This window comes from Grammomys surdaster, unplaced genomic scaffold (assembly GCF_004785775.1).
Source record: "Grammomys surdaster isolate TR1022 unplaced genomic scaffold, NIH_TR_1.0 142, whole genome shotgun sequence".
NCBI classification, from domain to species: domain Eukaryota; kingdom Metazoa; phylum Chordata; class Mammalia; order Rodentia; family Muridae; genus Grammomys; species Grammomys surdaster.
The window spans coordinates 6,636,192-6,652,624 of record NW_021604600.1 but is presented as its reverse complement, the minus strand read 5'-3'; the positions used below and the strand labels follow the sequence as shown (position 1 = coordinate 6,652,624).

Below are 16,433 nucleotides of genomic sequence, written 5' to 3'. Positions count from 1 at the left end.
CTCTCTCTCTCTCTCTCTCTCTCTCTCTCTCTCTCTCTCTCTCTCTCCCTTTGCAGGGAAATAACTCCAAGGGGAAATTGACTGTGAAGCCTTAAGGAGAGCCCTCTCAAGATGTGGAGTAAAAGCAGGAAAGAAATATAATCAGGTGCTCACAGTGGGGTTGGCAGAGCAGCAGGCGCTGCAACTGAGCATGTGCACCAAAGACTGCTACTAATGCTGAGGGCAGGAGAAGCCTGGGGGGAGGGGTGCCTCTGCTGTCCAGTGTGCAGGCTGCTGGGAGCCTGCCAAAGAGGAACAAGGTATCAATTTAACAGAAGGTGCCAGGAGCTTCACCATGGGCAAACAATAATAGTCTCTACCTCAAAGGGCGCACACCACCCTGGGACCAGGTTTTGGGGTAGAATTATAAGAGACTGAACATGGCTAAGATACAGCTAAAAGAAAATGAAGGTGTGTTTTATACAGACTGATCCCAAGCTTGGGACTGTTGGTAGACTCAGAAGCAAATAGTGATCCAGGTGTGGTGGTGCTAGCAGGGACATCCGGACTGAGGCTGTCTGGGACTACATAGTAAAGCCTCTCTCAAAAATAGGAGAAGGAGAGGTGGGAGAAGAGGACAAAGTAACTGGGAGAAGCTTCAGTGGGTACTAGCTGTGTAAGCCGGATGACCTGAGTTCATCACCCAGAACACATGTAAAGGTGGAAGGAGAACCAAGTCCATTATGTTGACTTCTGAGGTCCCATATGAGCTACAGCACACACACACACACCCACACCCACACACACCACACACACAGAGAGAGAGAACAAATCACATGTGTGCAATCTGTGCAAGTGTACATAGACCCCTTTCACCCAGCATGTGAGGTAGAAGGACCCCAGCTTCCTCCCTGTTTCTCCCTCTTGAGCAAACAAGAAACTGCAAACACAAAGCAGGTTTTTTGGACAGAATTCCCAGCTCCTTCCTCTTTCTGTCATTCACATTTCAACAAGGCAGAAGTCACAGAAGGTGAAGGCCTGGCTGAGGCTATGAACCTGCAGGCAGGGCCCATAGCTGAGTGATATAGCTGAGCAATAGGCATAGTCTGCTTAGCAATTTGACTTTCACCTGCAGTCTCTCCAGAACGTTGCTTATATGTGTTATGGAGAAATGATGTATTTATTCATTTTAATTATTAAAAGTCTCCCCTTAAAACAGTAGTTCTCAACCTTCCTAATGCTTTGACCGTTAATACAGTTCATGTTGTGGATTTCAATGCTACTTCACAGCTCTAATTTTGCTACTGTTATGAATCATAATGTAAATATCTGTGTTTTCCGATGGTCATTTGATGTACAGGTTGAGAACCACTGCCTTAGACTGAACTCCACTTGTCAAACCCTACCCCACACTCCAGCCCAGGCCCACTGTGGACCTCCTGGTCCACTCTACTGTCTTCTCATTCAGTGTCTCAACTCATTCCATGTTTCCCTATCCACACTGTGTTGGCACTGTGCCTCTGAAGCCCAGCCTCTTGCCAACTGTAAAGGTGTTCTTGCCTGGGATGCTCTTTGCATCAGTCTCTGCCTGTGTGCTCTTGTACAGTCTGTGTACAGTACTCTCTCCCCAACATCTTGCTGTCCATGCCCCCTCTGATTTGATTTATTTTTCTTATGGTTGTATTGAAAGGGTTTCCCTATGTCTCCCTGGCTGATCTTGCTCAGGGCCTTCCTGCTCTGTCTCTATGCAATTATATATGTGCACGACCACGCCCAGTTCCCTCTTCTGTCTCCTTCAGAGAACTTACTGATATCTGAAATGATCGTATTTTATTCTGCCCTTTTCTCTATCACCTGAAACACATATTGGTTAAGAACAGGTACTTTATGTGCTTGGTGATTTCCATGTCTACGGTGCAAAGAACATAGGGCAAGGCTCAAGAATGCACTGCCAGGAAACACTTGTGGAAGGAGAGTCTGGGACATACTGTCACTGGAAACGGGCTGGTGGTCACTGACCCCCATCAGCTGCAGTACCAACATGGCAGTGAGCTGCAGATACCCAGCTGTCTGGATGCTCCATAGGTGGTCTGCTGCCTGGAGTCACTGTGATATACAGAATACCTCACAGGCCAAGGTACACATATGCAAGTAGCTGTGCTGTTACTCCCTGCCTGCCCTCAGCCCCTTCAGGCTCTTTTCTAGCATTAATAGCCAGAGACAAATTCTACTCTTTTTTTAGAAAGCCTCCTGGTTACGGTACTTTTTTCTGTCAGGCTTGGCCTCCCCTCTTAGCCCCTTCTTCATTTAGAGTGATTGGATACTAGCTGACCCACCTATAAACACAGATGTGTGGCCCACACTCTATGTATCAAAACATGTGAGGTGAGAGCAGGCAAGATGGCGCAGAGGGTACAAGTGCATGCTGCATGGGCCTGATGACCTGAGTTCAATCCCAGGAACCCACAGCAGGAGAGAACTGACTCCTCAGAGCTATCCTTTGATCTCAACATATGCTTCATTTTGAGACACACATACTTTTCTTTTTAATGGGAAAAGAGCAAAGGTCAAAGGAAGTAGATAGGTGTTAGAAAGAGCCTGGTTGACGGTCCTAGAACACCAGACCCTGATTTTTGTGGGAGCCCCCAGTACAAGCTGAGGCCAGTCCCTACCTGTGTGTGGTCCCCAGTGGCATCCTCGTGCTTGTCAATCACATCCTCTTGTGAGTCAAAATCTTCTGAACAGTCCAGAGGAGGTTCAATGTGGAGACGAGAGCCAGCTTCAGTTCTGATCTGCACAGATTTCTGGATGCAGAAATTCAGTGTTGAAATAAGAACAGACAACATTCTGCTCACAGACAGGCCTAGCTGCCCACAAAAATGCTATTCAAGGGGTGCTGTGCCTGAGTGGGATGGGATTTTGGTGAATTGTTGTTGTTGTTGTTGTTGTTGTTATTTAAAGGTCAGGTCTCTTTATGTAGTCTAGGCTGTCTTCAAGCTAGTGATCCCCCTGCCTCAGCCTCCCAAGTACTAAGATTACTACTGTGGCCACTGTTCCCATCTCAGCAGTTGTGACTTCACAGGTCATATTACCTTTGCCTGTTTCTTCCTTTTACTTGTAAAGTGTGTAAGAGAAAATTTCAGACTTTTAATGATTATTTTTCAGTAGAATTTTATAAGTATTAACCATTTACCCAAAAGTCATAGGAGCTAACTGACCTCATGTTTGGGAAAGCCTGGCTGATGCACTGTAGATATGCTAACATGAAATGGAATGGTTTCCTTCTAGACTTTGCTACTTTGTCTCCTCTCCAGGCTAAGGAAAGCATGCTATGCTCTTCTCCCTGGACATTCAACAACATCCTAACACTGAGTTCTACTGGGCAGGAAGAGAGGATGGAAGAAAAGGCTGACCACAGACTTGGGTCAGGCCAAGGAGGTGGTAGCTTGGATCACCAGCCACCCAGCCCCTTTCAGGGCCTTCTGGTCCTTTCTCTAAAGAGGGATAGGCTTAGAACAGGGCTTTGTACTTCTGAATGCTGCCAGTGGACCTTTGGTAGTATTAGCTTTTCCCTCCTCTCTTTCCCAAAATCTAGACAAGTCTGGGCATAGACTGCCAGTCTGTCCTGTTATTAGCCTCTGGAGAAAGCACCTTAATTCTTCCTTGGAATCTCCTCTGGTCCCAGTGGCTCTATCTGAGTTGAGTTCTCCCACCAGGGGAAGATGGAGCATGTGACCTAAGCTAGAGTGGCAGGTACCATGCCCCCTTTCCTGCCCACCATACTGAGTGATGGCTCTTGGAAACAGGAGAGATGTGAAACTGGGGAACAGACTGTAAGTGAGGAGCTGTTTGGGGCTATCTTGGCATTCTGGGGCATAGGAAAGGACCAGTTGAGAGGCAGAGATTGAGGCCTGCCCAGGTCTGTGGTCCTGGACAGTGGGAGGTGCAGCTTCACAGGCTTATGGTTTGGCACATCCACAGAAAGAGCTCTACATCCAGCAAGGAGCCAGGATCACAGCCTTCAGCAACTTCCCAGCCTCTTCTCAGCAGCTCAGCACAGCGGAGCTTCCCAGTGATGCCCAATATGCAAACACAGTTTTGTGGTCAGCCCTAAGGCCCTTAGTCAGCAGGCCCTCCCCAAGCTCTAAGAGCATTGAGTTTCAGATACCAGTGCCCTGCCTCCAAGTCCACTCAGCACCATAGTGAACACTGCAGGTTATGAAGCAACAGTACTGAAATTAACTCTGTGGTCCAGAAAGCACTCACAACACTGAGTGGGTGCCCGGAGGGTAATAAATAGCTGCCATCTGGCCTGCTCTCCCACCCTAGCCTGGGGAGCCTCCTCTGCCCACAACGTGGGGGCAGCCCCACCCACAGCAAGGCTGGCAGAGTCTAACCCAGCCCCAGCCACATGCATGCTCCTAGCCTCCCACCTTCCACCTTGCATTGAAGGATGATGATGATGCTCTGGGCTGGCTCCCCAAATGACATCCTGCTTTACCAGGAGTAGGTGTTCATGAGCCGCTGCTTTTTACTGCCTACTTGCAAACCCAGACCCTGGCAGACCTTTGCAGTACCTATCCTGGAGGAGGATTTAAAACTCTCCACACAAACCCCCAAAAGCTGCTCACTTCATGCTCAGCCCACACTCCGCCCAGTTCATGCCCGGAGTTATTTGTGTGTCTCCTGCACCTCCCCATAGAGTGTTCTGAGAGGGTGCATTGAAGTGTGCTGTCAAACACAAAAAGAGCAAGTACAGGGGAGGCCCTGGATGCTTGTGCAGGTTGTGTGCTATAGTAATGGCGCCCCCTAGAGGTGGAAGGGCTCTACCAAACCCCTAAAGGCAGGCTGGGTGAGGAGTTGGTCTTTTTTGATGAGCTCTTCCCAGGTTTGTCAGCTCTTGTCATGATCAGAAGAAGTCAAAAGGTACCAAAAGAAGGAGCCCAGCTTCACAACTTGGAGGTGAGCTGTACTGCAGATGCTCATATGTCTGCAGCACCCGGATGCAGATATGGCAGTGAGGGACAGCCAAGGCCACTTTTATCCCACAGCAAACGTTCTGTGGAGACCTTTCCTGAAAGTCTGGCCCACAGTAAATTGTCGGAAGGCCAATCCCTTCACCGCCGATTTAATGCTGAGAGCCAGTGACGTTCATCGAAGCTGACAGCATTTTGGTAAACGGCAGCTCTGTTGATTAGGCCACTGTCTACCCAAGTATTACAAGGCTGAGGAAGCCATAAATCTTAATCCACTGATGGCGGCAGAGAGATCTAAGGCCCAGAAGCAGCAAGGAAAAGGCCAGCAGGGACAGAAGCCTAGATATCACCTGACGGCCACTCCACAGTAAAGGTAGCAGCTTGGGAGCCTGCTGTCTTTGTCCAGTCAACCTCTAGAGCTCCAACCCCCACTGACCGGGCCATGGCCAGCAAGTGATAGTGTAATCTCACCGGCCCTTTATGGTGGGCCCTGCAGTATAAGAGAAACCCTGAAACGAGGAGAGAGCCATGTCCCAATCCTGGTGGGATGGCTTTTAAGAATTGGCCATTGGCTACTGGGAACATCGCTACTTCAACCTCTGGTTAATCCCTAAGGACAAGGTTCTCATGAGTGGTTCTACAGCCTTCTTGCCAAATGAGTTTCATGCCTGTACTCTTGAGAAAGTCCCTTCTATTGTAGCTAGGCATTAAAGTGTTCCTATTTGCTAGTCTAGACCCAGAAGAAGGGAATTCCATGCACCACTGCCCAGCTGCGAAGAGGAGAAACTGCTAGACTGGGACAGTGGACATAAGAAATAAAGACACCCACCAGGCAGACACCTGGGCACCTCTGCTGCCTCCCACCATCCCTCCTGCATGGCTTTCCTTTGTAGCAATTGCCATTAACTTGCTGGCTACTGTTGCCCTGGCCTGGCCAGTCTCCCACTTTCATCTCATAAGTTTCAGGGCAGCAGGGCTGGCCTATTACACTTGCAGCTCACAGACCAGCAGTAAGGATCCAAAACTTTGAGGTGCTCCATAAATGGTCAACACTGAACAGAGGGAGTGAGGTCAGACATGAGAATGAAGTGCCAGAAGAGACAACTGAGCCATCAAGAGGGACTGAGATGCAGCCATGAGGACCATGGTTTGGAATCTAGCACCATAGAACAAGAAGGCCTCCTGAGCACAGGCACAGCAGAGTGTGGTGGAAAGGTGTCAACATCTTCCAGCTCTGATGGGGCAGAGACAGGAGGATGGCTAATGCTTGATATGTTTCAGCCTGGCTGAGAAAATGCAAGCCCAGATTCATTTAAAGAGAGACGAATTCCATGGACTAGGCAGAGAGTGATAGAGAAGTACACCCTTCTTCTGGCCTTTGTACACATGCATGTCCCCTAAAAAAAAATAAATATATAAATAGAGATGAGAGAATGAAAAGCCTGGAAACCTCCAGACTGAGAAATCCTCAACACCTGCCCTCCATTTATCCCAACAATGACCAACACAACCCACTCACCACCTCTGTGCCAGGTATAGCAGGAACCTCAACAGATATTGGCTGGGTAATACTCAGTAGCTACCTTCTGAGGCAGGTAACCTACTGACCATCTTCTAGATTAAAAAGGAAGGCACCATGAGGATGGGTGGTATAACCAGAGAGCTGCAAGCACTAACCTTATCCTAGCCTCATCAACTGCCATTAGGGGCACCTTGCTGAAGAAGCACACGGCTTATAGAGCACCTGTGACACAGCACACACATGCCTTCCCAACAGCTGCAGGAGACTGTGATGAGTATAAAGGCAAAGCTCAGGGAGGTCCATTACCAACTCTAAAACACACCAAAGAAGCAGCCCAAGGCCCATTCTCTTCAATTCCCAGGAGGCACATTCAAATGCCCTGAAGAGCCAGCTGGGGAGAGAAAGTAAGGTAAAAGAAGCAGTATGTAAGCCGAATGACATGACTTCTGCTCTGCCAAGCTGCTGAGAGGCTGAGGGTGGTAGCCCCGGGGCCCCTCACTGCAGCTCCTCATGGCTCAGGCTCTGTGTGCAAAGGAGGTCCAGCATGGCATTGCCACAAACAGGGAACAGATGTGAGGAGGAGAGGGAAGGGGTGGGTTATTGCTATTTCGGAGCACTGTCCTGAAGACCACAGGTTTTTTCAACTCCATCCCACACTGATCCCCAGACAACAGAACAGGATCTGCCCTGGCATCCCTGAGGCTGTGTCCCCACTCTCCCAGCTGTCCTGGCAGCAGCTCTCCTGGAGGCCAGGGCAGACAAGTATGCAATGTGGGCCTCCTCCAGCCTGCCCAGATCCCAGGACCGTGAACACACCACACTCAGCCTGGCTAGCTTTCTACTCAAACAGCAGTCCCTATTGTTAGGCACTGAGTGACCCTTGACTGCTGCAGTACAGAAGGGCAATTATAGCAGAGTAGCTTTGGGAGACAAGGGGAAATTAGCCCTGATTAAGTCTTGTGAAGTGGGGAGCCACAGGAGAGATGGGAGGGAAGCTAATTAATCTTAGGCCAAGCCTTTTAAATTGCACAGACTCTGGGGCTAGCCATTAAGTCACAGTCTAAGACACAAATATGGCTCGTGATAATAGGAAGCACTCCAACAAGCAGAAGAGCTGTGTAGAGTGAGGCAGGCAAGAAAGGCCTCATTAACAAGAAATTAACATTCATGGCTGGGGACAGACACAAGCGCCCAGGCTGGTGCCCTGTGGACCTGCTCTTCAGACCCCAGCTATAGCAGGCACAACTGTTTCCAATGAGCATAGCGGGAAGATGCTCTCAGTACAGATGTGAGGCCCAAGGAGTCTGCAGCAACAGGCCCGATCCATACCCCAACCCAGCCTCTTCCCTTAGGAGTCATGTGACCCTGAACAAGTGTCTTTGGCTCTCTGGGCAGCACCATGAGGACACACACCAACCAATTGGTTGTTGTGAAGACATGCTAGGTGACAAGCACATGAAAGCCTTTACTGCAGTCTATGGTAAAATGCAGTGCCCGACTTTCCCCATACTCAGATTAGTAACAACAATGACTCTGCCAATCTGTGTTGTATAAGGCCATCCTAATGTGCAAAACATGTGACAGGAACTAAGACCACATGACCCAACCTCAAGTATATACATGGCAAAGTGACACTTGGGTACATTAGGTAGCTCCATACATGGCCACAACCTCTCCCAAGGGAGGCTAGCAAGGGACCATAGCAAGGCCTAGTTGGGCAAGAATATGGAACTCAGAGCCAAAGATCTGATTCTTCCACTTCTTAGTTGTGAGCTTGGGAAGGTCCCTGAGATTTTCTAAGCATCTCTCTCCTCTGCTCCTGAATAAGAGAGGACATAGTGAGAAGCCAGGCTACAGGTTTGCTTTGAGTGTAAAGCAGAGGGGCTGTGTGTAGCTGAGACAGCACTGGGACTCGGGGGCAGGACTCAGAAACGCAGGCTGTGCCTCAGCAATGTTGGCAGCCACCTAAATGGGCACATCAGTTAACCAGGGCAGGGTTCTGTCCTGATCACTTGCTTTATCTATGCCATGCCTCACACACAGTAGGTGTTCGATAAAAAGCAAGTTGATAAATGAACCCTCAAGAATGAGCATTGGTCTGCTCTTACTGCACTCTCTTGTAGGCGCCAGAGGTTCCAGGCAGAGGGAGGACCTGCAGCAGGGTGGGTACCTCAGAAGTCAGTCCATGCAGAGAGGGTGCCCCACAGTGCCCGGAATAGTCACCAAGCCCACAGGAGCTTAAATGCTTGGCAGGCCCACTCTTCATCCTAATGCAAGTGCTAGAGCCTGATGTAAGTTTCCAGACCTGGTGCCATCCTCGGCGCTGGACTTTTCCTGGTGCTGTCCTGGGGCTGCATCTTAAGACTTCTTTGGCTTCTCGGAATAGGGTTCTTCGTCCATAATCTGCAACAGAGACAGAAGCAGCTAGTGAGACATGGAAGGCAAGTTCACACTGATGGCTATTCTGAAGCCAACATCTGCAATCCAGTCCAGCTGTTCAAGGTCATTTATATGAGGGATGCATCCGCCTGAAGTAAGCTGCAAACAAGCCGGTGCCCAGCAGAAAGTGTACAAGTTGCAGAATGTCCATAAAGCGACACACCTACTGTCGTATCAGGCAGCTCTCCAGGCACAGAGAGCCACCCCAAACACAGACGTACGGTGTAGTTCCTACAGCAGGCAACCGTGTATAAAAGACAGTGGATGGAGACATATTTGAGGAATTAATAAATATACTGCTGGGGTCCCAGGTTAAGCTAATCCTGTTTTCAGTTCCTACTAATTCTACCGATTATGGTATGCCCACAATGAAAGCCAGGGAGCCGTGCCCTTCCCTTCTAGCATAGGGGCTGCAGAACTCCTAGTAAACTGCATTTAGAATACTGCAGTGGCTCCCTGGGGATATTTTGGGATATCACTCTCTCCTCTGGTCCCTTTGCTGCCATGTTTATTTTCCAGTATGTAATGGCCTGGAAGCTTCCCATACCTAGAAGGTAATGAACTATAATAATACAGAGACCAAGTAGATTCCTCAGAGTAACACGATCAACCTGAAGCCTGGTCCCACTGTTCAACAGGCCTAGCCATTCAACGCCAAATCATTTCCAGTTCGCCTACTGGATAGACGAGGTAGAGAACTTTTCCATCACACTCACACAGGAAATCCCTTTAAAGCATGAAGGGGCTGGATTAGCTAAATGTAAAAATGAATGGTAGAATCAAATATTTCATAGGTGTTAGGTTAATATGTGCATAGCAGCTATTATTTAAAATTGCCCTTAAAATCATGGACATTAGCCCCAGGCAATGTAAAAACCAGAAAGTTCTTGCTCTAGCTGTCTTTGGTTTTGGGCATGGAGGCCAACTCTCGTTTGAAAAGGAATAAAAACGGACTTAAGCTTGGAGTGGTTTCTTAGCATGTGTAAGGCTTTAGGCTCTTCCATCCCCAGCACCTTAGAGAGTATTTATCTTCCTTGCTCTTAGGCTCTCTTGCTAGCTAGGTGGGTACAGTTATCTCATTTGCTGGTGAGTTCACACATACAGGATGTTTTCAGTCTCTAACTTATCTCTTTAATTAATTTTCTTTTGCAGTACTGGGGACTCAAACCCAGGGCTTTGTTTAAGTCAGGCAGGTGCTCTACCACTAAGCTACATCCCATCCTTTAAGTTTTAACTAAAAACGCTGCTTCCTGGTCTGGTCTGTACTCACCTTGGGACCCCTCAGCCTGTGAGGCACTTCTGGAGAAGTCTGTGTGCACAGCTTTCCGTGGGGATGTCTTCAGCTCCGAATTGGCCCCATTGACATAGACAGAGAAACCCTGTTCCAAGTGTTCCAGCCTTAACTGCACAGGGTCCTTGGCTTTCAAATGCTTTAGTATCCTGGAAGAGAAAAAACTGTCTGCCTGGATCCCAGCAATGCCTGAACATCCATGTCCCCAAGGCCAGCAGTAAAGTGCTTTGGCAAGGTGATAGCAATGTCTCTGTGATAGTTTAAGTGAAAATGGCTCCCATAGGCTCATATGTTTGGATACTTAGTCCCCAGTTGGTAGAACTGCTTGGGGAAGGATTAGGAAGCATGGGCTTGTTGGAGGAGGTATGTCACTGGGGGCAGGCTTTGAGGTTTCAAAAGATTCCTACCATGACCACTGTATTTCTTCTTGGCTCCATCTATGTGAGTCAGGATGTGAGCTCTCAGCCACTGCTCAAGTGCAATGTCTGCCTGCCTGCTGCCATGATGGTAAAAGGATTTTTATCACTCTGAAACTGTGAGCCCAATTAAACACTTTCTTTTATAAGTTTTCCTCAGTCATGTATTTTACACAGCAATTTAAAAGTATCCATGAGAATCCTTAATTCATTGCTGATATGACATTGTCTTTTTGTCTCAAGACAGTATACATTGTCTTCATTAGCCCCCTCCCAGAACCATGGCTACAGGATACCTGATTCTTAGAGTCTTTATAAAACACCTTTATACATCACAGTAATTAGATTCTCAAGTCAACAAGTGAGCTTCACCTTTACCAGCCAGTTGGTAAAAATTTTAAATTATTATTTTATATATATGGGTGTTTTGTCTTCATGTATGTCTGTGTACCACGTGTATGTCTGATGCTTATGGAAGTCAGAAGAGAGTATTGGGTCCCTGGAACTGGAATTACAGACGGTTGTGAGCCTCCATAGAGGTGCTAGAATTGAACCCAGGTCCTCTCGTGAAGCAGCCAATGCTCAGAACTGCTTAGCTACCTCTCCAGGCCCCAAGTTAACAACATTTTAATATAATACCCATCACATTAGGGTGAGCACTGTATGCCAAACTCAACTCTCAACACAGATAGTGGCTTTAGCTCATGGTCCTAGAAGCCATCATGAATACAGAACTATTTTGTGCTGACCCATGGCTCTAGGGAGAAATTGGACAAGGTTCTTGCCAGCTCTGGTCACAGCATTTCATCTGCTGGTCAGCCAATCATCATGCCTGTGTTTGTGTTGAAAGGCACCTTCCTTCCAGGCCCGGTGGTTATACCTGTAATACCATCTCTGGGAGCAGGAGGGTTGAAATGAGTGTGCAGCCAGCCTGGGCTAAAAAGTGAGATTCTGCCTCAAAACAAAACAAAACAAAAGTAAAGACACCTGGCTGGGGATAGCTCAGCTGGTACAGTGGTTGCCTTGCTACTTACTGTAAGGACCTGAATTTGATCCCCAGATTCTATAGAACAGGCCTTTAATCTCAGTACTCAAGAGACAGAAGCATCTCTGTGAATTCCAGGTTATATAGCTATATAGTGATACCTGGTCACAAAAGTCAAAACGACAAACAAACAAAGCCAGGCTAAGGAGGAAGAGACAAACAAACAAAGCCAGGCTAAGGAGGAAGAGACAATCACATGCTGGGGATTGCCCATCACATGGAGTGGAATGCCCAGCCACTCCAATCAATAACTGTATTCCAGGCTAGTAAGGGACTTTGTCTCAAAAACAAAGTAGATGGTACTCATGGAACAAAATGGACTCCACATTCATACACACACACACACACACACACACACACACACACACACACACACATGCACGCACAAGCGCGTGCACAAACGCATGCACAAGCGCACATATAAGTGCAATCTGGGGCCACCTGAAATAGCAAAGCTATCAAGAAAAGCACAGAACTGCAAACCAAGAAGCTCCCTGGCTTTGTCTTTTCAAACAAATGTATGTCAAGCAACTAAGATATTTTGCTAGCCTTGTTCATCTGTGAGTGGCTGCGAGTACACAGGAATGCTGATAAACATGTTTCTGTGAGCTGCCAATCACAGACACAGAATACAAGGTAAGTTCCAGCTGAGGAAGACATTACTCCTCAGGATTCCTTTAGCACCCCACTCCACAGACAAGGAAAGAGAGACACAAAAGGGTAAGGAACCTGCCCAAGGCCACCCAGCTGCTCTGTGGCAGGGCTGAGATGCAAACTTTGGGTACTTCAACTTGAGAGTCATGACAGACATGCCACTCCTGGAGCTTGTGAGACAGGATGGCAACTGGAAAATTCAGACACTGCTGACAACTCACAGTCCCTTCTCAGGAGGACTAGTAAAACGTAAGACAATGCTGCATATTTGATCATCTCCCAGAAAGCACGTCCCAGCACTTCTTAAGCATTAACTCTGGGCATGAAAAAGGGTAGTACTGAGACCAGCAAATCCTGAATGCAAGCCAGGAACTGATACCAGGGAGTAGAGGTCAGGACACTGTGCTGAAGCAGTCCCAGGAAAGACCCCAGGACACACTGGTCTCCTCACCAGGTGGGGGTGGGCAGCACTCAGTGAAATGTTCACCCACCAAGCATGAGGGCCTGAATTACAAAACTCAGATCTAAAAAAAGCCAGGTGGCACAAAACTGTCATCCCAGGGTCCTAGCCTGACTTGCCGGCAAGGCAAGCCCCAGATCAACAGCCACTGGGGAATGACACCTAAGGTTGATCTCTGGCTTCCATATGTACACACACGTGTGCACATACAGACAAACATACACATACACTTACACACACCAAACAGTAAATGGAAGAGAGGGATAGCTTTGTATATATAGATGCCATGATGAAATTAATTACATTGTACACTAACTTTAAAAATTAATTGAAGAAGGCCAGACCCTCCTGTGTCTCTCTTTCCTTGTTTGTGGAGTGGGGTGCTAAAGGAATCCTGAGGAGTAATGTCTTCCTCAGTGGGAACTTACCTTGTGTTCTGTGTCTGTGATTGGCAGCTCACAGAACATGTTTATCAGCATTCCTGTGTACTCGCAGCCACTCACAGATGAACAAGGCTAGCAAAATATTTTAGTGTACTCTTTTATTCCCAGTACTTGGGAGGCAGAGACAGGCAGACCTCTATAAGTTCGAGGCCAGTCAAGGTTACATGGAGAAATCCTGTCTCGATTTAAAAAAAAAAAAAAGAATCAAAACAGAGTATGTATATGCTAAGTGTAAAATCTGGGTTTGTGGGCCTTGAGTGGAAGGTGATAAACATAAAAATGACGTCAGTCAGTCAAAGGAGGTGGTGGCATCACGGGTGCCTTCTTTGTTTACTTTCCAGCCATTTCTGCAGCGACACATCCATCTTTTCAACAAAGATGGCAGGAACACTGATTACAGACTGCTTATCTCTTGCCAGCCTTGGAAGCCTGCACAATCTGCCTGATTGTTGGGCAACAACATAGAACAGAAGGAAAACACGAGTCACTAAGTGCTATTCTAGAAACAGCGGTCAGCATGCTCCTGGGAGCACAGACTGCAAGAGCTCTATGGATAGAAGTCTCAGAGGAGTCAGCAGGCTCAGGGCCAGCCAGGAAACTGACCTGCCAGGTGAAGAACACGCCTTGACTTCTCTCCCAGAGACTGCCCTGGGACCCAACATCGATGTAAAAACCCTGTCCCGTGGCCCAGTATCTGGGCTGGCACTGTATGTGGGCCTCTACTTAAGCAGGATGATTTATGAGAATGTAGATGTTTGAAACTGATAAATTAGGAGATAATTACTCAGACTGTGAAAAGAATGGGTAAAAAAAAAACTCCCCTGTTGCAGCTGAGTGCAGTGACGTTCATGTGGCACCACAGAAAGGCTTTCTTAAAATGAATGGCTATGTTGTATAGAACTGTCCAGGGTGTGGGGTCTCTGCTTGTTCAGAGCTGAACAGCCCACTGCTGCCCTGCCATCCACATGCTGCTTTGAGGAAGGGAGCATATTCTTTCCTAATGCTTCCAGTACAGCCCTCCTGAGGAGGGCTCCTTTGGGCCTGGCTTAGAGTCATTCCCACCCAAGCCACATGGAGTGAGAGGAGAGAGGTATTGTTCCTGAAGGAACTCCCAGAAGCTGTGTTCAGAAGATGAAGAGAGCTGCTGGGCAGAGGAAGGAGACAGGTGAGGTGTCTATTGCCCAAACCTCTTCCTGGATAATTCCCCGGGTGGGATAGGGTGAGCATGAAGCCATGATTGTAGCAGAAGCAGAGAGTTATCATGTGCTGTCGGGTGAGCTAGTGAGGGCCAAGGAGGAGGCTCAAGAGATGTGGCAGCCTTGTTTTGTCCTAGCACCCTCTTAGTGATTCTGGCCACTCACCTCACTGGAGATGTAATCACACCTGGGCAGATTGAGTAAGATTGAGCAGCAAGATCAAAGGGCTGGGTGACAAGGACTGACTGGGAGGATTAGGCTGGTGTCTAACCTGCTGGCAGCAGAGGGGGCTGCAGTGCGGAGAGTAGAGGGGAAATTTTCACCAGATACAAGAGTCTGGTAATTGTGTTACTTGGTCTTTGAGAAAGGTCACTGAGGGAAATGTTTGTAGATCATGACCTGCTACCCAGGTGAAGATTCAAGCAAAATAGAACAAGAGAGTCAGCTACTGGGTCAGTGAGGGCCACGACTGAGAATGATTCTTACATGGGCAAACAGAGGGGAAGCATTGGCACCAGGCATGCCTGAAGTTGGAGCACCATGGTGGTGATGGAACCTAGGGCCTTGCACATGCTAGGTGAGCATATACCCCCAGTCCCCATGACTGAGCTCTTTACTCCATAAGCCAAGTGTTTCCTAGTTAGTAAGCCAATTTAACCCTGTGTTTTTTAGCTTTACAACCAAACTAGTTAGCTGCTAACTAGTAACTGTGGAGCTGGTGAGATGACTCATCTAGTAAAGGTGCTTGCTGCCAAACTGAAGATCTAAGTTCGATTCCTCAAAGTCACAGGGTGAAAAGAGAAACTGGATCCTGCCAGTTCTGATTTCCACATACACATGATGATGTACATGCCTCCCATAAATAATTTTTAAAATGCCAAAACAAAATGAAAAGCACAGTCTGTGTCTTTTTCATACAATAGTTCTTTCCTAGGTGATACTAGGCACATGGAAAGCACTCACTGAAATAACACATGAATACAAGGCTCATGTCAACCAGCATTCTAGGGGCAGATACTTCCTGGCAGATCTCTGCTAGCAATGCCCCCGTCTCAGCTGCTCAATGCACAGAGAAGCTGCCTGGGTTCACTTTCTTCTCGAGGGCCAATGCAGTTCTTGGCCTCTACCATCATGCCAGGCATGCAATTAGGCCTCCAAGTAATCCACAGCTTTGTCCCACTAAGTCCCTTCTTAGTATGCTTGGGGACACTGGCAGCGCTGGCAGCCTTCTCTCCTCCTTTTGATCACTATGAAAATGTCAACAAAAAAAAATGTATAATCCAGTTCCACCACTTCCTACTTGCTACAATGGGGCCTGCTTCTTTGTTTGTCAAATGGATGCTGTCACTCCACCTGCCTGTCTGGGTGGCCTGAAGATGAGCTGGTGAGCTATGGCACCTAGTATGTGGCTGGCACTTTGTAAAAGGCATCTTGAGGCCGATCTGACCACACTACTCAGGCCATCCCCTTCTTCACAAGTCCCTGGTAGGGTTCCTTTCCAGCTTCTTATTTCCTGTATCCAGTGATACCTACTCCCACCCCATTTTACAGCAACTCAATTGTGATATATTTTTAATTGTCACAATGCTGCAAACTTGTCTGTGAAATTCCCATCTATGCTGTCAACTGGCAGCTCTGGGATAGCACTTATTGATCCCCGATTAATGAGAAACAATCTGCTCATGAGAAGCTATGACACTCTTTCCCCAGATGAGCGCCCAGGATGATTAAACCATCACCCAGGTGTTCAGTGGCAGCATCCAGCCTGCCAGAGACTGAATAAAAACATCCAACCCCCTGCCATAAATGCCAGGATAAACACCCATGGGGGTCTAATCAGCATGAGCTATCTGCTGTTCTCACTTGAGCTACCTGCCCCTGGGAGGATAGGGAAGTTCTGCTAAGTGGCTGTGCACAGGAGACACTGCTCAGCACTTCTGGCACTGCCAATTGACGGGGTGTATCTGTAAATGAGAGTGTGAGCCGGCTGTCATAGACACAAATATATACAT

General features: G+C 47.8%; 1 protein-coding gene across 2 annotated transcripts in view; it reads right to left on the bottom strand.

Annotated features, from left to right (window-relative positions):
- The window catches only part of Kiaa0556 (KIAA0556 ortholog), a 167,406-nt gene that overhangs the window by 102,236 nt on the left and 48,737 nt on the right, over positions 1-16,433 (bottom strand). For both annotated transcript variants that reach the window (XM_028764277.1, XM_028764280.1), the window contains exons 4-6: positions 10,187-10,356; positions 8,783-8,880; positions 2,652-2,783 (exon numbers count right to left, since the gene is read on the bottom strand). In XM_028764277.1, coding sequence (XP_028620110.1) covers positions 2,652-2,783; positions 8,783-8,880; positions 10,187-10,356 — 400 coding nt within the window. The remainder of the gene's footprint in view (positions 1-2,651; positions 2,784-8,782; positions 8,881-10,186; positions 10,357-16,433) is intronic.